This window comes from Pangasianodon hypophthalmus, chromosome 11 (genome assembly GCF_027358585.1).
Source record: "Pangasianodon hypophthalmus isolate fPanHyp1 chromosome 11, fPanHyp1.pri, whole genome shotgun sequence".
NCBI classification, from domain to species: Eukaryota; Metazoa; Chordata; class Actinopteri; order Siluriformes; family Pangasiidae; genus Pangasianodon; species Pangasianodon hypophthalmus.
Genome location: NC_069720.1, coordinates 59,328 through 86,487, shown reverse-complemented (window position 1 = coordinate 86,487; position 27,160 = coordinate 59,328). Strand labels below are relative to the sequence as shown.

At 40.4% G+C, this 27,160-nt stretch overlaps 1 protein-coding gene across 1 annotated transcript in view; it reads left to right on the top strand.

Annotated features, from left to right (window-relative positions):
* The window catches only part of pde3b (phosphodiesterase 3B), a 53,719-nt gene extending 26,628 nt beyond the window's left edge, over positions 1-27,091 (top strand). The window contains exons 2-16 of the mRNA XM_026930344.3: positions 10,123-10,173; positions 13,446-13,688; positions 14,242-14,387; positions 14,962-15,068; positions 15,601-15,778; positions 16,684-16,775; positions 17,731-17,903; positions 18,741-18,866; positions 19,857-19,968; positions 20,152-20,265; positions 21,256-21,455; positions 21,642-21,845; positions 22,044-22,205; positions 22,312-22,561; positions 23,127-27,091. Coding sequence (XP_026786145.2) covers positions 10,123-10,173; positions 13,446-13,688; positions 14,242-14,387; positions 14,962-15,068; positions 15,601-15,778; positions 16,684-16,775; positions 17,731-17,903; positions 18,741-18,866; positions 19,857-19,968; positions 20,152-20,265; positions 21,256-21,455; positions 21,642-21,845; positions 22,044-22,205; positions 22,312-22,561; positions 23,127-23,368 — 2,400 coding nt within the window. The 3' untranslated portion in view covers positions 23,369-27,091. The remainder of the gene's footprint in view (positions 1-10,122; positions 10,174-13,445; positions 13,689-14,241; positions 14,388-14,961; positions 15,069-15,600; positions 15,779-16,683; positions 16,776-17,730; positions 17,904-18,740; positions 18,867-19,856; positions 19,969-20,151; positions 20,266-21,255; positions 21,456-21,641; positions 21,846-22,043; positions 22,206-22,311; positions 22,562-23,126) is intronic.
* Positions 27,092-27,160: the final 69 nt, after the last annotated feature.

Genomic DNA, 27,160 nt, shown 5'->3' with positions numbered 1-27,160 from the left:
AGGAACTCGGATTTGAGAAGAATACCCCAAGTTGATTTCTCAGTTGTAGTGGCATTTCATGTCGTGAAAGACACGGTCCCCATTTACTCTGTAGAGAAAGAAGGGTTTACTGAGTTCACTAACAAAAAAAGTAAAGGTGCCATCTATAGCAAATAGTGCAAACAATGTTTAAAGCATGCTTTCTTTAAAAGAGCCATTGTTTGCACTGTTTGGAATAGATGGTGCTGTTACTGTTTTTCCAAAGTCCATTCTAATACATAAAAGCTTTAAATAAATAAATTGCATAATTTTTCAACTGCAGTATGTAAGAACAGAAAACCGAAATCGTAATTGAGAATCGTTCATAAAGTTGAAAAAATCTAGATTTTTTTTTTTTGGCCATATCGCACAGCCCTAGTGTGTTTACACACGAGCGTGTGTGTGTTGAAAATGTGGACAGATTAGTGTGTGCGTGCGTGTGTGCGTGCGTGTGTGCGTGCGTGCGTGCGTGTGTGCGTGCGTGTGTGCGTGCGTGTGTGCGTGCGTGCGTGCGTGCGTGCGTGCGTGCGTGTGCGTACGCATGTGTGTACGCATGTGTGTTGAGAATGAGGACAGATTAAGATGTGTGTGTGTGTGTACGTACTTGTGTGTGACTTATTTTATATTGGTTTTGTGTTTGCTCAGTGGACACTGGGTTTTATTGTGGTTGAAATGAATAAAGACCAGAATATTTAAAAACTATTTTAACTCTTGTAGGAGCATAAATGCAGTTAGCAGCCATTTTTCCATACCGTGCTTTCACACTTGCACCCAGATTCACACTCGCACCCAGATTGCTATACCATTGCTATAATAAACTGCTAAAATAAACGTGGCTTTTATAAAGACGATTATAATAAACACTGCTGTACTAAACACTGCTACAATAAACACGCCAGTATAAAATATGAATATATTTCTTCTGTAAATCAAGTTATTTTTGTATTGTAGCAAGAAACTTTGGTTTCTTTATTCAGTATAGCCTTAAAGTAAAAATTAAATTATAATAAAATATAAAAATAAAATGTTGTGCTATTTGGAAAAAATGAATTTACTAGTCATGATATGGTTATGGTGTGAATGGTATTAGTGAAACTGGGATTTTTATCTCCTTGTTTTTTGAAGGTTGTGTCCTGCTTTTTCATTATTCCAGAATTTTTTGTTGAGCTCTGATAAAAATTCAGCACAAACTCCGCCTACGTGCAACTAAATTTTTAAATTCTAAGAACTAAGAATTTATTTATAACTAATAATGATTTAAAATAAAAGAGCTTATGTACTTTTTAATGTCCTTGAAAGCTTTTAATCTGTTTAGTCGACATGGCGACTTTTTTTATTTAATTTTACTGTCTTTATTGAGACAGGTTTTTAAGTGATCAAAACAATCATAAAATCCACATTAGTATTATTGGTAGAGTGAAATGTGCAAAGTAAACTGTAAAAAGCAGACAGGAAAGACCTCGAGTAAACAGGAAGGAGGGAGAGAGGGAGAGAGAGACACGGAGAGGCGAGCAGAGTTTTCACGTCGCTCTGCCGGAGTCCATTTAGGACAGAAGCTTGGTATGTCACACACTCGTGCAGAGCGCTCTGAACTCTCTCATCAGCTCGCATCGAAAAATCCAAATTAACACTTCTGTTGCAAAATGAATTAAAACAAAAAAACACACACACACAAAATGAATAAAAACACAAAATTCACAGCACCTGAATGTTATCAGTCTTTTTTGGAGAGAGAAAAAAGCATTGCTTGATTAATAAACCAGCTCAAGTTGAGAATTTTCCACATGAGGAGTTTGGGACTAAGAGTCTGGAGGCGTGCTCAGTTCAGGTCGCTTTCATAGTCGACTCACGCGACGTGTAGCCAACGACCGCTGCAGTCTGAACCGTGCCATTGTGGGAAAAAGTTCATCATTGACGTAATAGCGCTGACCTTCCCTCGGCTCCGGGCGTTTTTGTTGTTCTTGCAAACACGTGTTTGTCATTAGTCGGCGTGGAGTGAAGCCAAAGCCCCGGACTCGGAGACCGACGGCTTAGCGGAGATTTTGTCAGGGAGATGAAGGAACTTTGCAGCCCTGCACTGGTCAAGTGGCACTTTAAGCTGTTTTCTGGTGCTTTTTTCCCTTTTCACAAAGATTATGCTTTTAATGCTTTACATTTTAAGATGTTGCTTTTTTTTTTTTTCTTCACTGTAATGTTTTCCACAGAAAATGCAGTCTTGTTTGTTTAAGACAAGCTTGTAGTTTCTCAGTAGCAGGTTTGAAGTCATTTTTGTTCTATTTTTTCATGTCCATGATGGGATTTTATTTATCAGCAGTCTGTTTTTGCTGAAACACATAATGGGGAGGGGCCTGGGGGGTAGGCGGGTTAAGCCTGGCATCCGTGTCCGAGCGACAGCACAACACACTTCAGCTCGGATTTACAGCTTCAACAGCTCAGATTACACACACACACACACACACACACACACACACACACACACTGCCCCCAAGCCAAAGAGCTACGCTCATAGAGGCCTAGGGTCAGCAAGGGGGAGAGAAAGAAAGACACACACACACAGAGAGAGCGAGAGGGAGCGAGAGCGAGAGAGAGCGGGAGAGCGAGAGGGAGCGAGAGGGAGAGAGAGAGAGGGAGAGAGGGAGAGCGAGAGAGAGCGAGAGAGAGCGAGAGAGAGCGAGAGAGAGCGAGAGAGAGAGGGAGAGAGAGGGGAGTTAGCTGTACCTGCGTCATCACTGTGTGTTTGCGCTCGAGGCAGGTGATCGGGGGAATGCCACTTATAAATCAGAGTCACTAAAGCTGCTCCCACTGAGGGACAGTGCTGTATGTGATCATTACACACACTCGCATACACACACATGTACACACACGCTCATGTACACACTAGAGGTGTAACACAAAGCCATTATCTGTATTTGTATCTATATCTGTTTATTACTCAAAATATTTATAGATATTTTCATATTAAAATTCAAACCAGAAGCAGGTGTGCTGTACACACAAAGTTTTTTTATTTATTTATTTTTTTTCTTTTCAAGAAACTTATTTAGGCTCCAGCTGACAGCAGTTTAAGGATCTAGTTTAGTTTCTGGGTTTATTATGTTACAGAAAGATCAGAAAAGTTCCCTGAACATGCTTTCAGAATCTATTATAAAACTGGGACGCAGTTTTTTTCTTTATAATGGCCGTATGATTTTCTGAGAACATTTTGTTTTAATAATGATGAAGACGAATCATTTAAAATGACGAAAAATATGCACATTGAATTTAAAAATTGTGTAAATCTTGTACAAATAATTATATAATTTTTGGAAAGCTATAGATGTGCAGCTCTGTGCGCAGCGCGGTCTGTTTGAGTGATACGAGGCAGCGGATTTCTTTTGTTTTTTTGTAGAAATATGGTTTTATTTTGGAGCAGTCCGAACTAAAACTAGATCTCCCGTTACTATTATATGAACTCACTCTTTCTTTAAGTTCTGTGAGCAGCGCTCCGCATATAATATCCGCATATTGCAGATACACATCGCAACTGTTAACTAGTTTCCCCAGAAATACTGAGACAAAGAAGAAAAATCTGCCTTTTTCTATGACTGAAAAAGTGTTTTATGAGTTGAAGTTGGTGTTCAGAGAGTTCAACAGTCTGGTGCGATCTTAGTCCCTGAAAAAAGAAAAGAAAAAAAAAAACTCTGCCTTTTTGTACATGTGAAAACTACATGAACACGAATACTGCATTCTCTCTGTCTCTCACACACACACACGCACACACTTAGATACACACACTTTTAAGTATACACACTTAAGTACACACATTTATGTACACACACACTCATGAACACTTGACTAAAATCATAAAAGCTGAGGCAGTGTAATAGGTCTATCAAAAATTTTTAAATATTATGTACACAGTTAGACTCACCGTCACGTGCGCGCTACGACTCACCGTCACGTGCGCGCTACGACTCACCGTCACGTGCGCGCTACGACTCACCGTCACGTGCGTGCTACGACTTACTGTCACGCATGATAATGCGAGGTGTGAACGAGGCTACACACACTTTGACTAAATATCAGGGACGCACACTCGCTCGGTCGGGGGGTGAACAGTCCTGGGTTCAGCTGGTTGGCGTTCGGTGGAGAAAATGTGGCCCTGAAAGAAAAAAAAAAGCTGCATTTCATTCCCTTTTTCTGACAGTTCATAGGCACTTCATAGTCTTGTACATAATTTTAACATGAATTTTTAAAATAATATAATATGAAATTGGACCTTTCATAGACCATATTTCTTATTTAATTCCTTAATGATTTTATTATTTAATAATTTAATAATATAAAAATGTATATATATATATATTAAGCATGTAATGGAACTTTTATATATAGTTACAATTATGCATATTATTATATGCATAATATATTAATTATTAATATTTACTATAGATATTTATTATGCTGATGAAATAACACAATTGTCACATTGTTCTTTTTCAACTTGAAAATGACTTTATACTTTTGTAGAATTTCTGCAGGATAAGAAACGTGTAAAAGTGATTCTGTTAGATTTAAAGACTGAAATGTGATGTGTGTCTAACACACGAGTCGAGTGTTAGCGGCCGGACTTTCCCACACTCGCAGCAGCTGCACACTGAGAGGAGTGTTAGACTGCACTGACGTCAGACAGCCGACACCCACGGAAAACACACACACACACACACACACACACACACACACACACACAGTCATGCATTATGTCAGCATTGCACACACCCTGCCTCGAGCTCGCTTTAATGCTACAGATGAAAAAAAGTTTTATTCCAAATTAATCAAGCTCACAGTTGCAAGTGCACTTATAATTACAAACATTCATTTGTTCATTTATTTGTTGTAGATACTGAACGCTAGGCTGTTTCAGGTCTTGAATAAAAAAGTAAATATCATCTGAGCTTCTGATTTTGCATATTTTTGCATGATGCACAGATAGCAGCGCTCTGACAGTATCCCACACCTCATTAAAGAGGTTCCTGCTTTTAACCATATTGTATTTAGATGCTTTATAAATTGTGTGCTGAGTGTGAAACGATATTAAATGTAATTTTATTTCAGTTTAATGAAGTTTTTCTGCAGGATTGGAATAGAAAATTAAATAATAATTAAAATTATATTTTTAAATAATTAAAAATGACTCCAGAATGAAATTAAATATAAACCAGAGAAATAGTGTGTCAGCACTAGTCACATGATTTTCATGCATTATATACAGTCACTTTTTACACACACACACACACACAGCAGAAAATCCCCTAACATATAAAAATGTTTTTGTGTTTCTGCTTCGGAACATATTGTTTTGGACAAACTCCTGATCTAGAACCACACACACGCGTACACATTTATATTTTACATGATTTTGTTGTTAGAGACGCAGCAGCCGTGAACACAAACACAACAGTTAAATTATTCCTCTGATTAGCGATAATCCGCTGCAACATGTTCAGTCTCTCACTGTGTCAGTAATCATCACTGGAGCTGTTTGCTTCTCTGTTTATCAGAGAACCTCATTTCACCTTTACAGCAGGCGTGTGTGTGCGCGTGTGTGTGTGCGACTGTGTGTGTGTGCGACTGTGTGTGTGCGACTGTGTGTGTGCGACTGTGTGCGTGTGTGCGACTGTGTGCGCGTGTGTGGGACTGTGTGTGTGTGCGTGTGCGACTGTGTGTGTGTGCGTGTGCGACTGTGTGTGTGCGCGCGACTGTGTGTGTGTGTGTGTGTGCGTGACTGTGTGTTTGTGGTTGTGTGCTAATACTCTTCCAAACTTCTTCAGACTGTTTCTGTTTGTCTGAAATTTGTAACTGTTTTATTTCAGAACTCATTGGTCTCACACACACACACACACACACACACACACACACAAATTATTATTATATTATTATTGTATATACATTTTCCCCTTAATGAATCTATCGCTTGGACTCATTTAAAGATAAATGTAGCACTCGTGAGTTAACACCATCTTCACGAACACCTTCAAGATTTATTGTTGTTCCACATTAAACCCACGGAATGGCGTCTCTCCTGGAAATCCTCTCATGTCCATCGTTTGGCTTATGGGCTCAGTAAAGTGTGTGTGTGTGTGAGAGAGGGAAAGAATATCCAATGCTATTTTTGTGAGTCTTTCTCATATTTTGATGTAAGTGAGAAATGATAAATGAGTTAATGGACTTGGAGCGTCATCCATCTGTCCATTTTTCTTCTCCTACTTTCTCCTCTTCTCTCCTCCATGCTTCTCCCTCCATCCCGGTTGCCATGGTGTTGTGCAGTGTTGTTCTCCAGACTCTGTCAGGTCACCATGGTGAGGTCTATTTGCCTTAGTCAATGTGTGTAGGTGCTGCTGATGAACTGAGCGATGCAGATTAGCGTGGAGGTAGCATGATGTTAGCATGACGTTAGTGTGACATTTACTCTGGCTTTTGCTGTTTCGATTCAGGAATATCATGTGTCAGGGATATTATCGTCACTGAGACCTCAGGATATAATGTACTGCACAAGCCTAATGGTTTAATTGTTCAGCAATTGATAGATATTTGATTTTAGCCTCCCATCTAAAATCACCAACAGCTGCATGTGTGTGTATGTGTGTGTATGTGTGTGTATGTGTGTGTGTGTGTGTGTGTGTGTGTGTGTGTGTGTGTGTGTGTGTGTGTGTGTGTACGCACCGATCAGCCGTAATATTAAAACCACCTGTCTAATATTGTGTAGGTTCTCCTTGTGCCACCAAAACACTTCTGACCCATCGAGACATGGACTCCACAAGACCTCTGAAGGTGTGCTCTGGTATCTGCACCAAGACGTTTGCAGCAGATCCTTTAAATCCTTTAAGTTGTGAGGTGGGGCTTCCATGGATCGGACTTGTTCGTCCAGCACGTCCCATGTCTTATGGGTCATGGGCGCCCAAGACTCACTCATGCCCGTGGGAAGTGAAGGACTGGACCATGGAGCAATGGAAGAAGGTGGCCTGGTCTGATGAATCACGTTTTCTTTTACATCATGTAGAAGGCTAGCTGCGTGTGTGTCACTTACCTGGGGAAGAGATGGCACCAGGATGCACTATGGGAAGAAGGCAAGCTGGTGGAGGCAGTGTGATGGTCTGGGCAATGTTCTGCTGGGAAACCTCGGGTCCTGGCCTTCATGTGGATGTTACTTTGACACATACCACCTACCTACACATTCCTGCAGACCAGGTTACACTCCTTCATGGCAACGGTGTTCCCTAATGGCAGTGAACTCTTTCAGCAGGATGATGCTCCCTGCCACACTGCAGAAACTGTTCAGGAACGGTTCGAGGAACATGACAAAGAGTTCAAGGTGTTGACTTCACCTCCAAATTCCCCAGATCTCAATCCAATCGAGCATCTGTGGGACAAACAAGTCCGATCCATGGAGGCTCCACCTCACAACTTACAGGACTTAAAGGATCTGCTGGTGACGTCTTGGTGCCACAGACCACAGCACATTTATATATATATATATATATATATATATATATATATATATATATATATATATATATATATACACTGTGCAAAAGTCTTGGTCCCCCCCCCCCTTTTTTTTAGTACAAACTTTGTTATAGATGTTTATTTTCTGACTTCTACATTATTGATTCAGTACAAAAACATTTTAGATTCCAAACATTAGTTTTCCAGCACAAAATGAAACGTTACAGAAAAATGTTTGTATGTCAGTAAAGAAAGCAGCAGATTCCATAAGAGACACTTTTCAGATAAAAACATAATGAAGGCTGCTGGGTTTCGCTGCAGAAATAAGAAGCGAGTCGACAGTCAAAGTCTCCAGAAGAACTGTGGCTGCTTCTGCAAGATGCTCAGTAACACTTCCAGCTCATTTCCTTATAAAACTGCACACACTGCACCTCAGATACTGCTTTATTTATTTAAAGTGAAGGATCGTCACATTAAATACTGACTTTGTTTCATTTATTACTGTTTACTGCTCTTTATAGGATTTATTTAATGTAGAAACATTTAATTTCAATTATTTTTGCTCTACAGCATTTCTTTACATGTGTCTAAGACTTTTGCACAGAACTGTGTGTGTGTGTGTTTATATATTTTTGTATAGAGATAAGTGCCTTCTCCTCCTTAATTGATTTCAATTAATTTTTTTTCTTTATCGGATTTATGTTTATCTGTATAAATATATTAATTCTGCACTGGAACAGACGTGTTGTTAGTGGTGATGATTAAAACTGTACATAAATACGATTGTTTTAACAATAGTTGGATTTATTCATGGTCTTTTTTATTGGATTTTATAATTAATAATTTTTTCTTGTCTTATCTTAAATTTCTTTATTTCTTACTGGCATGAGAGTGTTTCTTTAAAACATTTTAGGTTGTTGAAGTGTTTTTATTATACATGTATATTATGTAGGCTTTATATCTTACACATATTTACACCACAGAGGAGTAAGACAGCAGCTCTGACAGTAGCGCAGGTTTATAATTAATGCGCTTGTTCTTATACGTTATCATTTCTATAGTAACAGCTCATTCACAGAGACTCGTACAGGAGACGTTCCGGCATTAACCGATTAAAGAAAAAATTATTTCAAAAAATAAGCATTGATGGAAGGAGTCTCCAGTGTCAGCGCTTTGTAAAGGTAAAGCTGTAACTTTAAGTTTTCTGACGTCTTCAGGACAGAGGAGTTTACGCTTATTTGCGGTTTCTCAGTAACATGCGTAACAAGCTGCGTTTATTTATTTATTTATTTAGTCTTATAAACTTGAGAGAGAATAAAGAGAGTCTGGTGAGGGAACAACTTTTTATAGCTGCTATAATGTAAGTGACAACAGGAACTAACTCCTTTCACCATTATGATAAATATAACTATAAATGGATAAAAGTATGATGAGTCATTTAATATATAAACAAAATTTAATTGTTGGCAAATTGTTGTGGAATAAGAGGAATAAAACACATTGGGGCATGTTGTTATAGGAAAATAATCAACTTGAGGGTGGTAACAGTAACTCACTTTGCTGTTACTGATTATTTTAACAGCACATCCCCAAGCTTAATGCTGCATTTGTCGTGCCGTGTAAGTGATAGTTTTCAAGCTCTAATAACGTAATTTCCCACCTCGGCACGTTCGTTGCACAAACTGGAAAAAAACACGGACGCCTCCACAGAAGCATGTCTTTTGTTAGCTGTGTCAGAGCATGTAAAGCTACTTTAACCACACTTTTACAGTTACAGGCCTGAGAGGCTCCTGGTTCTGTTCTGCTGTAGCGAACTTCAAACATTCATGCAGCGGACAGTAGCAAGTAGCATGAGCAACAAGCTAGCCAGAGGACAATAGTGAGTAGCGTTAGCAACAAACTAGCTGGCTAACGTTAGTGATAACGATTAGTAGATCAAGCGATTAGAGATTAGTAGATTAGATTAACTAAGTACCGTGTTTGTATATGAACTGAATTAAAATACTGCTAGAAACTAATTTAAAAGTAGAAAAGAACTTTAAGCTGTTCAGTGCGAGCGGCCATGTTGATTTGACGTCATTCCGTAAATGGGGAAGGAACTGAGTTGAATAGACTACCCCAGTTGATAAATTGGTGGCTTTTATGGTTGTAGGTGGGAATTACAAGTTGGAACTTCACCTTCAATGCAGCATAATTACTTATTTATTCGTGCTGATATTCAGTGTAACAGCACTCTTGCACATGTGATATTGTATAAATGTTTAATGTTTTGCTCGTTGCTTTAGTATGTTATCAATGGCGTGTAGTGAGGTGATAGCAGCGTGTGACTGGACCCCTGTTTGGCAAAGCCAGATAACGTGGAAATGCTCTCGTGCTCTCGGATGACGTTGTTGAGGTCAGATAAGATCTGTGAGTGCTGCTGGTGACGTCTCATTGTGGTTAAAGCAGTTTGCTTTTTTTCTGATTTCCTTTTAGTAAGAGGCCCTGAGCTCCGTTTATCCACCTAACTCAAGAAAAAGTGTGGCACTCAGTCTCACATCTTGCACACACACATCCACGCATCAAAATGTAAATATCTGTTGAGTACTTAAGCATCTCTTCTGTTTTTGTCTCCTGCAGATGATCCTGTGGGACTGGGACCTGAAACAATGGTCCAAACCTCAGTATCAGGTCAGTTTTAATCCTTCACACTGCCTGCTTTCTCTTCTGGGGGGAAAAAAAAAGCACACACACACACACACACACACAGTCCCTTCTGAAAGTATTGTTACAGCAAGGCCAGTTCTTTTGTTTTTGTTATACACGAAAGACATTTGGGTTTGAGATCAAAAGATGAATATGAGACAATAGATCAGAATTTCAGCTTTTATTTCCTGATATTTACATCTAAAGGCGTAAAACCCATTGGTGGCAGACCACTCAATTTTTAGTTCAGCAAAAGTATTGGAACAGATAGTCTTAAAGTAAATAACACTGAATTCTCCATCGACATTTTGACATCGCTGTTAAATCCTCAAGCAGTGTTCGGAGCCTCAGTGTTATTTTTGACTCCACCTTTTCCTTTGAACCCCATATTAGGTCACTAAATAACAGCACTGTTCTTCAGCACCATAATTTAACTTTAACCCCTTCTCATTCTGAAAGATGCCAAAACCCTGGTTCATGCTTTTATTACCTCACGTCTAGATTACTGTAATTCCCTCCTAATTGATATATCTTAATAAAAACATTAATAAACTGCAATATGTTCAACACTCAGCTGCCTCGTATACAGTGAGTGATCTGCACATATTTCACGCTTTCTCTGTCAGTCACGCTGAATGCCTGCGTCGTCTCGGGTGAAACACAAACTACTGCTCTTTACATTTAAAGCACTCCATAGTCTTCTCTGGTCTTCATGTTGGTTTATCCTTTTTATCAAATGCAATGAAAGCGTGAGCGGTGTGTGTGTGTGTGTGTGTGTGTGAAAGCGTGAGTGGTGTGTGTGTGTGTGTGTGTGTGTGTAAAAGCGGAGGTGGTGTGTGTGTGTGTGTGTGTGTGTGAGAAAGCATGAGTGGTGTGTGTGTAAAAGTGTGAAAGCGTTTGTGTGTGTGTGTGTAAAAGCGTAGGTGGTGTGTGTGTGTGTATGTGTAAAAGCGTAGGTGGTGTGTGTGTGTGTGTGTGAGAAAGCGTGAGTGGTGTGTGTGTGTGTGTGTGTGTGTGAGAAAGTGAGGTGTGTGTGAGAAAGCGTGAGGTGTGTGTATGTGTGTATGTGTGAGAAAGAGTGAGGGGTGTGTGTGTGTGTGTGTGTGTGTGTGTGTGAGAAAGCGTGAGTGGTGTGTGTGTGTGTATGTGTGTGTGTGAGAAATCGTGAGTGGTGTGTGTGTGTGAGAAAGCGTGAGGTGTGTGTGTGTGTGTGTGTGAGTGAGAAAGCGTGAGGTGTGTGTGTGTGTGAGAAAGCGTGAGGTGTGTGTGTGTGTGTGTGAGAGAAAGCGTGAGGTGTGTGTGTGTGTGAGTGTGTGAGAAAGCGTGAGTGGTGTGTGTGTGTGTGTGTGTGAAAGCGTGAGGGGTGTGTGTGTGTGTGTGTGTGTGAGAAAGTGTGAGTGGTGTGTGTGTGTGTGTGTGTGAGAGAAAGCGTGAGGGGTGTGTGTGTGTGTGAGAAAGCGTTAAGTGTGTGTGTGTGTGAGAAAGCGTGAGGTGTGTGTGTGTGTGTGAAAGCGTGAGGTGTGTGTGTGTGTGTGTGAGTGAGAAAGCATGAGATGTGTGTGTGTGAGAAAGCGTGAGTGGTGTGTGTGAGTGGTGTGTGTGAGAAAGCGTGAGTGGTGTGTGTGTGTGTATGTGTATGTGTGTGTGTGAGAAATCATGAGTGGTGTGTGTGTGTGTGTGTGTGTGAGTGAGAAAGCGTGAGGTGTGTGTGTGTGTGAGAAAGCGTGAGGTGTGTGTGTGTGTGTGTGTGTGAGAGAAAGCGTGAGGTGTGTGTGTGTGTGTGTGTGTGTGTGAGAAAGCGTGAGTGGTGTGTGTGTGTGTGAAAGCGTGAGGGGTGTGTGTGTGTGTGTGTGTGTGTGTGTGTGTGTGTGAGAAAGTGTGAGTGGTGTGTGTGTGTGTGTGTGTGAGAGAAAGCGTGAGGGGTGTGTGTGTGTGTGTGTGAGAAAGCGTTAAGTGTGTGTGTGTGTGAGAAAGCGTGAGGTGTGTGTGTGTGTGTGTGTGAAAGCGTGAGGTGTGTGAGTGGTGTGTGAGTGGTGTGTGAGTGGTGTGTGAGTGGTGTGTGTGAGTGGTGTGTGTGTGTGAGTGTGAAAGCGTGAGTGGTGTGTGTGTGTGTGTGTGTGTGTGTGTGAGAAAGCGTGAGTGGTGTGTGTGTGTGTGTGTGAGAAAGTGTGAGAAAGCGTGAGTGGTGTGTGTGTGTGTGTGTGTGAGAAAGCGTGAGGTGTGTGTGTGTGTGTGAGAAAGCGTGAGTGGTGTGTGTGTGTGAAAGCATGAGGGGTGGGTGTGTGTGTGTGTGAGAAAGCGTGAGGGGTGTGTGTGTGTGTGTGTGTGAGAAAGCGTTAAGTGTGTGTGTGTGTGTGTGTGTGTGTGTGTGTGTGTGTGTGAGAAAGCGTGAGGTGTGTGTGTGTGTGTGTGTGTGTGTGAAAGCGTGAGGTGTGTGTGTGTGTGTGTGTGTGTGTGAAAGCGTGAGGTGTGTGTGTGTGTGAAAGCGTGAGGTGTGTGTGTGTGTGTGTGTGTGTGTGTGTGTGTGTGAAAGTGAAGAGAGAGAACTGAGACAATGTAAAAAATAATCTGCAGTAACTCAGCGTCACCACTGGGGGGCGACAGAAGCTCCACTCACACTATTCAATCTCTAGCATTTAAAAAAGAAACATGCAGTGTTAACGCTCCTGTTATTTATTTTTCATATTATTTTTGTTTTCTTTTTCCACTCTTTCACTATTGCATTGAAACAGGCTCAGTTTACATCTATATATTAATTTTTTACTATTATTATTATATTAATTTATTTATTTTTATTTTATTTATTTATTTACTTATTTTTATTATTATTATAGCTTTATATTATATTTGGTATTTAAGGCTACGAAAACGAATGCCCAATATTTTCAAGTACATGATGCCATTCTTTTTATATCTTTAAGTAGGGCTGGGGTGATGTGATCATATAATTTCTATATTGTTATGAATTATGTTACAGTACAGTTCTCTGAGATGTGTTGTGTTCTTATTTACTAACAATTCTAAAGTAAGATTTTCTTTTTAATCTTCAACCTTTAAATGCAGTCAGATAAAGTCATCTCTAATTTATCCCAGTATTATAATGCCTGTGTGTGTGCCTGTGTGTGTGCCTGTGTGTGTGCCTGTGTGTGCGCCTGTGTGTGTGCGCCTGTGTGTGCGCGCCTGTGTGTGCGCGCCTGTGTGTGCGCGCCTGTGTGTGCGCGCCTGTGTGTGTGCGCCTGTGCCTGTGTGTGTTGCAGGGCTCAGTGTGTGGAGCAGATCTCTCAGTGATTAGTGATGTGAGGAATCTGATCTCAGACCTGCTGCAGGACTCATCTCTGTCTCCACACATCGTGTCGTCATTGCGCAGCGTCAGCAGTTTGATCAGCAGCGTCTCAGGCTCCTGCCGGCCGCGTCCCAATCCATTCACACCGTTCCCAGGGTTCTACCCCTGTGCTGAGGCAGAGGATCCGAGTGACAGAGCTGAGAGAAAGCCTGTGAAGGTAGGAAGTCCCTGATATGCCAACCGGGTAACCTCATGATTTAAGACCAATATCGTAATAATTTACACCACAATAGACTTTTCTGAGAGGATCATGGGATCAACAGCACTGACCATCACACCATATGTGGTTCTTCCCCAAACTGTTGCCACATATTCTGAAGCACACAGTTGTATAGAACGTCTTCGTGTGCTGCAGCATTACAGTTTCCCTTCACTGGAACTAAGAGGCTGAAACCTGTTCCAGCATGACAATGCCCCTGTGCACAAAGCGAGCTCCATGAAGACATGGTGTGTGAAGGTTGGAGTGGAAGAACTCGAGTGTCCTTCACAGAGCCCTCAACCCCACTGAACACCTTTGGGATGAACTGGAACACCGACTGAACCCCAGACCTCCTCACCCAACATTGTGACAGTGTGTTTCACTGATTATCGTAAAGATCAACACATGTCTGTGCCATTTCTTCTCCTGTACTGAGCACAGGTTACAGGTTATATAAGGGCAACTCATCTCTGTCCCTCTTTTTGTCTGCCCCTCTCTGTCTTTCTCTCAGGGCCTGAGTAGTAGGAATAGTCTGCCCACTCCTCAACTGAGACGGAGCTCTGCGTCCTCATCCCTCTCTCCTCTGGAGACACTCTCGTCCCCTCGCTGGGAGCGCAGTAATGGAAAGAGATCTCACACTGAGCTTAGTGCCGGCAGGTCAGAGTGCTCACCCTCTCACCGGAGAACTTTAGTCCTTTAAAATTTTTGACAATATTTTAGAAGTTTAGACTCATAGCACTGGTGACTTACATTTACATTTATTCATTTAGCAGACATTTTTATCCAAAGTTACTTACAAATGAGGAAATACTAGCAAAGTGATATCAAGCAGAGATCAATACAAGTAGTGCTATCATCCAAGATTTTTAATTGAGTGCTAGAGGAGAAAAGTGCACAGAGTAGAGATGTAAGAGCCAGTGTAAATGCAGATTTTTTTTTGTTTTTTTGAGTTGGGACAATTTTGGGGTTAGTCAAGTGTTCACAGAAAAGGTGGATCTGTAGTCGTTTTTTTGAAGATGAATGGATTAACTCTGTAGTCTGCTGTGGTCATTGTGCTATTTTGTTATTAGTCCACAAGGTGGCACTGTCACACAGACTTTTGAAAATAATAAGCAAAAAGCCTATGATTATTATTTTATCATTATCTTATGTGCAGCATGTGTCCAGACTGCTCTGTATTCATGTGTCTTCCATAATGACTCAATCTCTAACAGTAAACTATCTCTAACAGTCAGGGATCATTCTCCAACGGGCCAAACAGCAACCTGCTGACCATCCCGAAGCAGAGATCCTCCTCTGTTACACTCGCCTATGGCCACAACCTGCCCAGAAGACCAGGTCAGTCTGCATTTTCTTGTTCTTCTTCTTCTACTACTTCTTTTTTTTTCTTTCTTCTTCTTTTTCTTATCACATCCACATTACTTCCACATTACAATGCCCAAACTTCCACACTTTGAGGATATGCTGAATCTTTTGCATATTTTCCCAAGAAAACCTGTCAGTTTTAGAGTTCAGATATGGAAATGAGAACAGCTGTAAGTGGGTGTGCCTTTAAGATCATAGATGGGCTTGTCATTGATTCCATATAAGGTCTTCAAGCAATTAAGATATTGGCATTAATATAAATGCACATATTTTCACAAAATTTTAAGTCATATTTCAAGTCATTTATATTTTTTATCATTATGAGTCATAACAGTTTATAACAGCAAATGTTATACCACAAGAAATTTCAGAAAGTCTCTCAGAGTGCTAACATAAATCTCCAGCTAATAGACACATCCATCTGTACCACTGGACTTCGGAATTTGAAGCTGAGAACCCTATACTTGTACCACTAGACATTCAGGATGTCTGTCCTTTATGGTAGGTGCGTCTCCGAGTCTGAGTCCGCTCAGTTCTCCAAGTCACAGCCCCCCGTCATGTCCGAGCTCATCGCTGATCACTCGTTCTCCGGTGGAGTTTCCCGACACGGCCGACATCCTCACCAAGCCCAGCGTAAACCTGCACAAAGCACCGGGGTTTTCGCTCAGCTCACTCTGCACCAGGTAACAACCCCACTGATGCCCTCTAACCTTTTCCTGACCTGTGGTCGGGACTGTGATGTCACAGTGTGGGGATCCACTTAATCTGCTGGGTTACGAACATTTACCAGGCATTAAAGAAAACAGAGATTTCCGGAAGCTAGATTTGCGATAACATGCAAAAATATTACTTTCTGGAATATCCTGAAAATATTAACGTGCCCAGGTTTTTTTTTTTTTTTTTTAAATGATTTATCTTCTGCTCCTCAACTAGTTTTAATGAACTTGTCTATTTAAAGCCTCAGGCGAATGTAAGAGCTTGCTAGCTAAATATACATTTCATGGCTAATGTTCTTTTTTTTCTTCAAATTACTTCTGTGTCTGTATATATTTTAAATAATTTTTTGAATAAGACCATGCATAAAATATAACATAACAAATTTTAATGAATGTAGCACTTGAAAATTATTTTTCTGCTCAGGTTTGGTAGATTTTCTCAAATTGTCACAAGCCCTTAAGTTCGACTGGCAAGAGCTGAATAAAAAAACCCTGAAACGTTACTTCACCGATTATTCTGAACTACAACATTCAGGAGTTTACAGTGACACTGCAGCTCGTTTGTGGATAAACTTGCTATGATTCCAAAAAACTTCACAGCCTCACGTGTGCCGTTGATTCACTGATTCTGCGCTGCAGTGTGTGTGTTGCGTGATTTATATTTTAGCCGTACTTGCATGTTTCACATGTTAAGAACTTAAAACAGTGTTTTAGATGAGAATTTCAGGTCAAACATGAACCTTTTTCTAACTGTTTTAGAAAATTACATTAAAATTTTAAAAATTTCCCACTGCTCAAGAGCTGTATTTACATTACTGTTGTACAGTGTGACACTGTGTGTGTGTGTGTGTGTGTGTGTGTGTGTGAGACAGTTGTGGGCGGCAGATACTGAAGAGCAGCTCTAACGCTGAGGTGGGTGACGGTCACATGACCTCGGGGCCTGACATGCAGAGAAGACGATCAGGTTGGGCTTTCATCAAACACACACGCCTCACACACACGCCTCTCACAGACACACACACACGCCTCTCACACACACACACACGCCTCACACCTCACTCACTCCTCACACACACACACGCCTCTCACACACACACACGCCTCACTCCTCACATGCACACGCCTCTCACTCACCTCTCACACGCCTCACACACACACACCTACCTCACTGACTCCTCACACACACACATATATACACGCCTCTCACTCAAACCTCACACACACGCACCTCACTCACACTCCTCACACACACACCTCACACACACACCTCGCTCACTCCTCACACACACACCTCACTCACTCCATACACACACACACATATATACACGCCTCTCACTCAAACCTCACATGCACGCCTCGCACGCACGCCTCGCACACACGCCTCACTCCTCACACACGCCTCACACACACGCCTCACACACACGCCTCACACACATGCGCCTCTCACACGCGCCTCTCACACGCACGCTTCATGCACACGCCTCTCGCACACGCCTCTCACACACGCCTCTCATACACGCCTCTCACACACGCCTCTCACACACGCCTCTCACACGCCTCACTCACTCCTCACACGTTCCTCTCACACACGCCTCTCACACGCCTCACTCACTCCTCACACGTTCCTCTTGCACACGCCTCACACACGCGCTTTTCACGTGCCTCTCACACACCTTTCACACACCTCACACACGCCTCAAACACACACACACACCTCACTCACTCCTCTCACATGTGCTCACTCCTCACACTCCACTTTACCATTGTATTAAACTTCTTAATTTAATTTGACCAGGTGTTATTTTAGTCCTTGAATATCTTGTGTATTTGTTTACTACTTTATTGTAAAGGTAGAAAATCACCAAAATTTTACCATACATTCTATTTTGAGTCAGATATTGCATGGTTGCTTTTCTTAGCTGAGGGAACGGAATACAGCAGCGATGGGCTGATCAGGGAGGAGAGCGGGGAAGTAGATGCTCAGGGAGAGGAAGCAGGACTGACTGCAAAAGCTAAAGAACGAGCTCAGCATGAGGAAGAGGAGGAGGAAAAGCAAAGCACGGGTGTGCAGGAGACACCATCTCGTCCTGAGGTACAATAAGCATCTGTTTTTCTGCGTGAACTAGAGGAATGTTACTCTGTCAACAATCTGTCAAAATGTCTGTCTTACAATGCCTGAACATTCTGGATTAGTTTAAAGTCTTTTAGTATGGTTTTGATGTAGTTGGGGTGGGAATTTTGCTGAAACCCTCTCCACAAGCTTTATACTAAATGCTTTTCAAGCTCTGTATGAAAGTAAAAACCTTGTGCAACTTTTGTTGTTTTGTCATGCTTGATCCTGGTCCCATTGCACACAACTAGTCTCAACATCAAGTTTTCTGGCAAGCCTTATTAAAAACAAACAAAAATAAGAAACAAATAAAAAAGACAAATAGTACACTATTCATATCTCTGTTTGTACTCTTTTAGTACACAGTATCTGTTCAAATAATGTATCCATATTCAGTTACATCTCTAACATGAGCTTTTGGGTAGCACAAAAAAATCTTAAGAAGTATTAAATCTAACTTTACATAGTTGTAGAAACACGTGAAATAAACTTCTCTATAAAACACCAGTGTTAGAACTTTGCCTGTCCAGTCCACGTCACAGTTCCCACCTTATCGTAAAATGGTGTTGGCAGGGGAGGGGGTCAGATGTCATTGGGGTCATAGGTCTTGTGAGCTGAGATCTGTTGAGCATCAGACCATGTAATTGGACTTTGTGTTCTAATCTTGAAGAGTTTTGTTTGGTCAGTTAAGGGAAAATTCGTAATGGATAAGGTGTGGGATATCTTCAAATCTCCATCACTAGACATTTCAAAATGACCTGCATTACTGAAAACCTTCATGAATAAAAATCTTGTCATTTCTCCTGTGGCATCTCCTAGGAATTCAAGTTAGATCCTCTGCTGGAAGACCATGAAGCTCTGTTGGAGAAGCTCAACAACTGGAACTTCCAGATCTTTGACCTGATGGAAAGGACGGGAGGGAAGTCGGGACGGATCCTCAGCTATGTTAGTAAAGAAACAATTGCCGGATTCTTGTTGATCATTTTTATTTATAATTATTTATAAATAAAATATTATTAAGTACATATTAAAATAATATACCAAATGAAACCTGGGGTAAATTTTTTTTTTTATAAAAATGTCTCTTCGTCAGGGTTTTTTTTTTTTTTTTTTTTGAGTATATTTTTCCCCCCACAACATTAATAAAAACTGACACAGCAGTTGTTTAGCACTGATTTGGGTGTGAAAGGCCCTTGGGGGTGTGTCTATAGCATGACTGACAGAAAAGTGTTTAGCACAGACCTGTTTTAGGGCACTTTTTTCAGGCATATGGTATGACTTTGTTACAACATGTTTTTGTGTTCCCCAGGTATTTGTAAAAACAATAAAGAACGAAAATAAAAATAAATGTCTTTTTTTTCCTCCTATACCATGAAATATTATCCATATTTTTGGTACCACAAATTCATACCTAGTCATACCTCCTGAACCAGCAAAGTGAAGCAGCAACCAGTAAAATTGTTTAATTTCCCAAAAATAATGAAGCCTGAGTTTTTTGCCACAAGCGGTCAGCAGCACTGTCAAAGAGCGAACATTTTGGTTCATTCTGCACAACAGACTTCCCTCCAGAATTTATATTTTAGCAGGATTACTTTTGATTAATGGACAGGAAGATCTAGAACATCTCATTTTTGAACATCTAATTTTAATCTGATTTGTGGCCAATTTTTTTTTGTTGTTGTTTTGCGTAGGTTCTGTAGCCATATCTCACTAGCCAAGATCTCACCAAGAGAAACTCACTAAAGTTCTACTTTGATCCATTTAGTGTTGATTTGCAACAGGATGTGATTGGCACCTTGCATTATGTTTGTGTGTTGCAGTGCTGATGATCCTTTACAGCTCAGTCTGATAGACGCTGATCATCAGGGACTTGACGCCTCACTGAAGGCCTGTTGTGTGTCTTAATGAAGATTTGTTTGTTCTGATATCTCTCAGGTGGCCTACACTTTGTTCCAGGACACGGGTCTGTTTGAAATCTTCAAAATCCCCGTCCGGGAGTTCATGACGTACTTCTGTGCTCTGGAGAACGGCTACCGCGATATACCCTGTGAGAATTAAATTAGTGTCGTCAAAAGTAAATTAAACTTTAAAATCGCATGTGAGGGAAAATCTGCATTGGGAAAACCTTCAGTGAACTTTAGAGTTAAAAAAGAAATACACAGATATTGTACAATGGACAGTGTTTGAACATCTCTGATGCCCTTGATTTGTGAATGTACTTCTTCCTCAGATCACAATCGTGTCCATGCCACAGATGTCCTTCATGCTGTGTGGTACCTCACCACCAGACCCATACCAGGCTTCCAGCAGATCCATAATGAACACGTGACAGGAAGTGACACAGGTACCCAAACTCAGTGAGATATCTGTGCTACTTTTGATTTTCTTTCTTCCAGGGTGGCATGAAAAATAAATGGAGAAATGTGGGCGGAGTTGGAAACAGTGCAGGTTGTTGATTGGTCAAACACAGTGGTCACAGAATGGTCCTGGACAAAGTCTTGGATTTTTCTAGGGGATTGTTTGGCTCAGTGATCTTTAGTAGTGTCGGTCTGATAAAGTTTCTCTTTCAAATCTCCTTTTTCTGCCGGAAACATTGCAATTTTATCTATAATTTAAAGCTTGTTTTTCGTCACTCTGTATGTCTCAGCATGTGAGGGAGAGTTACAACAGATATTTTAATTAAATAAACCATGCCTGTACTGGTTGTTTCTGTGCTAATTTTATCCCTTTGATCCAGCGAGAGTAAATCAGACTGATCAGAGCTGCAGCTCTCATAAGAGTCCGCCCTGTGATTGAGATCCACCGCCGTTGCTGGCTCAGCATGTTCACAACTTATTTTAAGGCCGCTGATGACTGTTTTAATTTCTCAAATGGAGTGCAGCCTGAGTCATTCGGTTTGCTATAGCGAAAGGGGCTCATGCTTTAAAAGGAAGAGGTGTTGAGTTTGTGAAAAGTCAGTGACTTCACTGTCTGGCAGCAGAAATTTGCAGCATGTGCACAATGCTGAGATCGGCTTTTCTAAGCATACGAGCGAACAATAAAAAAACTATGTAATACAGTTTCACACCATCATGAGGTTGTTTGTTTCCTTTACTACTTTTCTTTCTTTCTTTCTTTCTTTCTTTCTTTATGCATTTTAGTGGATTATTTGTGTGTGATCAGTAAGAACGTTATCCTGTGACCTCACACAAGGATGCTGCAGTTTGTGTTAATCATTTTCTCTTTGATTTTTATATATCATTTTTAAGACGTTACTTGATTTTTATTTTTAGTCAAATACGTATGTCCTTTTTTATAAGGCACTGAGGTTCTTTTCTTTTTCTCCTCATCACAGACTCAGACAGTGGTATCTCTCCTGGTCGGGTTTCTTACGCTTTGTCCAAAAGCTCCTCCATCTCAGACAATAGTTACGGCTGCTTGGCCTGGAACGTCCCTGCCCTCGAGCTCATGGCACTATATGTAGCAGCTGCTATGCATGACTACGATCACCCAGGTCGCACAAACGCCTTTCTTGTAGCTACTAACGCCCCTCAGGTATGTGCCATTTTATTGTTTCGTTTATTAATTTACATATTTAAAGCATTGTAATGATTCAAAACCTTAATGCAACTTTACCAGGGATTTGATGCATTGACTGACTTTATAATTTAGGAAAGATTAAAACATCCCCAGAATCCACAAATTTCTCTTTCTCTCTTATCTCCCTCTTGTGTCTGGCAGGCGGTGCTGTACAACGACCGCTCGGTTTTGGAAAACCACCATGCTGCCGCTGCATGGAGCCTTTTCCTGTCTCAGCCTGAGTTTAACTTTCTGTCCAACCTGGACCATGTTGAGTTCAAACGTTTTCGCTTTCTTGTTATCGAGGCCATCCTCGCCACAGACCTGAAGAAGCACTTTGATTTCTTAGCCGAGTTTAACTCCAAGGTGATTTTTAAAAATGTGACATTTAGGGTTTTTTTTAGATTCAACTTAAGGATAAAACTCAGTGGTTTTTAACCATTTTATGCCCTTGAGTTCAGACCAAGTAAGTTTTCTTTTTGCAAGAGAATCCTAAGACATTTCCTCCTTTTAGAAATGTAAATGTGCTAATGACTGACTGATATACTGTTTGTTTTTTGTCAGGTTACAGATGTGAATAGCCCAGGTATCGACTGGACTAATGAGAATGACAGGTTGCTGGTATGCCAAGTGTGCATCAAGCTGGCAGATATTAATGGACCAGCGAAAGAGCGCAAACTTCACCTGAAATGGACAGAGGGCATTGTGAATGAGTTTTATGAACAGGTACTGAGTAGTGCTTCATTTACGCTGCATACCGTAGAGGTGCTAAGTAAATTAAAAGGCACATAGTTGTCAGCTTCAGTTATGATATTGCTCCCTTTTTTTGCAGGGAGATGAAGAGGCTCGCCTCGGATTACCCATCAGCCCTTTCATGGACCGCTCTGCGCCTCAGCTGGCCAAGCTGCAGGAATCCTTTATCACGCACATTGTCGGGCCACTGTGCAACTCATACGATGCTGCTGGCCTCCTCCCAGGTTACTGGGTTGATGAAGATGATGTGGATGAAGAAGATGGAGAGGAGGATGATGCTGAAGACACAGAGACTGACGATGAAGACCTTGATGAAGAGCTCCAGTTAAGTACGTATTGCTTGGAATGTTAGCCTCAACATTTTAAACACTTGTTTGTTTCAGTATTATCACCTCATTGAAAAGAAAACTCTCTTAGCTGGTTAAATTAGTTATTTGTTTATATTTTGAGGAATTATACCAGAAATGTATAAGGAAGAAAATTAAAAGGAAAATTAAAATAGCTAGTACAAAAATAGTAAACAGTGAGTATCTATGAAGTTAACCTGATAATACCTTCGACACTCAGAGAAGTATCATGTTGTTCGAATACCTCAATGTCTTAGCCCAACTGAGACCCTTATAACATATTGCAGTACAAACAGAAATAACTGCAGGCGCATGAGATTAAAACAAAAAAGTGCACAGACAAGGTTCTGAAAAACTAAACAAAACTTGCAAACTTTGAATTTCATTTATTTATCTGGAGGAATTCAGTTGAAACTCAGATGAGGACTTTGTTTAAAACTCAGTGGTGTGTCTCTGACACTCCAATTACACAGAATCTAAACCAGACCTACCACTGGCCTGTTTTATTCCTTTATTAGCTTTTAATTATTTAGGTTTCTCTTTGCAGAGCCAAGGAAAAGCCGTCAGCGTCTGTTCTGCAGCATTATGCAGCACCTGACTGAAAACCACACGGCGTGGAAGCAGATCATCGAGGAAGAGGAGAAGAACTGTGACCTGGGCCTTCATCAGCAGCAAGAGCAGCAGCAGGCAGACACATTGAACCTTCCTTCTCCCTCCTCAACCTCAGATGACATTCAGGTCATTGAGGAGGAGGCTGAAGAGGAGGAGCGACAGCAGGAGGGGGATTGAGTTGAGCCGATTGGCTGAGAAAAAACTAGGGGAGGGGCCTGAAGCAAACAATTGACTCTTTGCTCTTTCCTCTCCTGCATCAGAACACAGACACACAGTCCGAATTGACACCAGAAGATTCTGCCAGATCTCCTGTACTGAAATGAATCACTGTGACGCAAATGCAGTTCACATGGTGTTGGAAAAAAAACAAAAAACAAACTGAAAAAAGGCCTTACTACTGTGAGAGCATCCTATGCACTTTCACCCCATGGAGAATGATGGAGGATGAGAAAAAGGGTTGAAAAAAAGACAGAATGAAATAATGAACGAAACTCTCTATGGTTATTTGGCTGTGATGCTGCCTTGAAAGCAGAGCTCTTAACTCTCCTCTAGGTACTTATTACAATTATTTAAAAAAAAAAAAAAAAGTGAAAAAAAAAAAAAAACACCCAGAATGGCAGAAGACTTTCAAGTCATCACTTGTTACCAAAGCGAACAGTTAAAAACAAATGAGGCTGAGGCTATATCAGGCTCAGTGTCAGGAATACTCTAGAAGCATAAATCAAACGTGCCTGTCTGAACCTTTATTGTGTAATTATTTTTTTTTTTTTTTGGTGCCCCTGCGTGGTCCAGGTGATGGACTCCGACCCTCAGCACGACACGTGCAGTTTCCTCCTCATGCTGGCGACACGAAAACACTGTATCATTGAACTCAGCCACTAGGACTTTAACATGGAAATGCTGACATTTTGACTGAAAAAAACCATGAATATTTACTTCTGCATCATTTTCGGATGCTTTATTTTTTTTTTTACTCACCTGCCTTTAGTTTTAGTTTCCTTTGTTATACATTTTTGTGTGTTCATGAGGTTTTTTTTTTCTTTCCTCCTCAGGAATGCAAAGTTGCCATTTGTTTTTCCTCTTGTAAACTGTTAAAAGCATTAAGTATGGAGAACAGAGAAGAAACACTGTTCTAATGAAGGGATCTTACTTCTTTTATTTCTTTTTATAAGTTTAAATCACTTTTTCTCTCTCTCATATATATATATGTGTGTGTGTGTATGTATGTGTGTGTATATATATATATATATATATATATATATATATATATATATATATATATATAAAATGTGTGTGTCAGGTCTATAATTATTTGGTCATTGACAAAGTTACTGTTATTTTAACTGTCTACCACAGAAATTAAATAATATTATACTTTAATTTGAGGGAATTTACATCCAGATTGGGTCAATGGTGTAGGAATTCTATCACTTTTATGGGACCAAAGGTCATTGGACAAACACATAAATTAAATTGTCATTTTTAATACTTGGTAATGAATCCTTTGCAGTGAATCACTAACTGAAGTCTGGAACTCATAGACATCACCAGATGCTGGGTTTCTTCCCTGGTGATGATCTGCCATTTCTTTACTCCAGCTTTCTTCACTTCCTGTTTGTTCTTGGGGCGTTTGTCCTTCAATTTTACCTTCAGCAAGTGAAATGGAGCTCAGCTTGATTCAGGTCAGGTGATTGACTTGGCCATTGCAGAGCATTCCACTTCTTTGCCTTAAAAACTTTTGGGTTGCTTTTGAAGTACGCTTTAGGCCATTGTCCATCTGCACTGTGAAGCTCCGTCCAATGAGTGTTGAAGCATTTGCCTGAATGTGAGCAGATAATATCGCCCTGTACGCTTCAGTATCTGTCCTGCTGCTTTTGTCATCAGTCACATTAGTAAATTCAAGAGAAGCAGCTCCACTGACAGCCGTACACACCACAAGATGAGGTGGTGTACTCCAAATGCAAATGTCGCACTTGAAATCATCTCTAGACCTTTTATCTGCTTACTGGTAAGTGAAATAATGAGGGAATAACCAACATCTGGCCATGGAACAGCAGAGCAGTCAATTGTCCAATTACTTTTGGCGGACCATGTATATATATATATATATATATATTACACCCAATTTGGATGTAAAGTCACTCAAAGCTGGAAGTCTGCATTTTGAACTCATTCATTTAAAAAAATAACAATAACGTCCAAATGCTTATGGACCTGACTGTATATGACACAAATGTGCACACACATATATTTCTTTCTTCACGGTTTCTCAGGATTCATGCAAAATGATTGTCCTGTTTGGACAGTTTAAAGTTTAAAGGAAGTGATTTCAGACACCTTGTCAATTTTCAGTTCAGATGTTGGGAAAGACATGGGCATTTGTGGCTTTGTTCTGGTGTGAAGAAGCTGAAGTTCAGTCACATAAAAGAAGATTGCAGATAGTGAGCACTATCAGCTCCCCCAAACCCAAAGTATTATTTTCTGTTTCGATACAAAACAGCGTCTGAGATGAATGAAAATTGATGTGTGTAATAGGCAAGTTGTTTTTGTGGAGTGCCTATTTTATTTGAAGCATACACTTTCTTTTGTTAAATCACACTGCAGACACATACTTTTTTCTTTTGTTTTATTTTTTTTATTTATTTATTTTTATTTTTTTTTAGTAATCTTTGCCAAACATGCAAGCAGGCCAGTGAATCAATTTGAAGTGATCCAGGGTTTCACCTCAAAAAGAAAAGCTGTACACTTTTTATATTTTCGTATTCTTCACCATAAGGCAGGTTTAATACTAATAGCTCTATATATTTTTCTCTAAAGCAAGAACTCTAGGCATTCCACTAGAATAAAGAACAGGAAGGGGAGACTGACATGCTGCTCTCCTCATTGCATTTTGTTTGGAGAGGAAAGTTCTCAAGTAGGCAGTGTACATCAAGCTATATTTAAAGAAAAAAGAAACAAAAAAAGAGAAATGAACTATAAATGTGCACATTTTACTACCAAACAAGTGTTTAATCTCTGCACAGAAAGAGTATCTGCATATATAAATATATATAAAATATATATTATATATTTTTTAATTAATCAACTGAATGCGTCTGTTTTCTACATACAGCTGACATTGTACATTAAGAATCTGTAATTATCATCCTGTTTCCAGAGTTTTTAATCTAATACTATTTACAGATGTGGATATGTTTGGGTGTGATGTTATTATTTTAATAATAATTTGGGGTGCGTTGTCTTTGTGTTTCTGTGCGTAACCACTCTGCTGAGAACCTTTTTTTCCTCTAAAGCTGGATGCTGTGAGTCAGCTAGCTGCAGTGCCAAACGCCTCCTCGTCTCCCTGTTCTCCTCTCTCTCTCTCTCTCTCTCTCTCTCACTTATTCTCTGTCCCTTCCACTGCCAGTCGCTTTGTCATACACTTTGGCCTTAATTAGTTTTGGGAGTTGAGGGTTGCTACCAAACAACTGGTTCATTTGTTCTTTCTTTCTTTTTTTTCTTTTTCTTCCTTCCTTCCTTACTTCCTACCTTACTTACTTTATTTCCTGTTCATCTGTCATCACCAGGAATCCAGCGCCTTCTGTTCACTTCAGTGCTTTGTGCCATTAAATATTTCTCCTCATTTCTATATTTTTTTTTTCACTGCAATGCCCTCAAACCTTTTTCTTGTCCTCGTTACATTTAGAAACACTTTTTATGTAGCAAGTAAGATAGCAGTGTCTGATGTATCCATTTCAGCCTTTTCATCCCTTTCAGCCTTTTCACCCCACATTCCCCCCCACCCCCCCACACACACACACACTGTTATTTATATCTGTCCATAAAGAATACCATCCCTGAAAATATTTTTAATGTCAGTGTCATTCCTTTGAATGAACATTATAAACATTATAAAATGTTTTTGTATGAGTGTTCTGAATATGTTCCGAGTGTGTCCTAGACACAGGCACAGCATTTTAATCTTTCCCC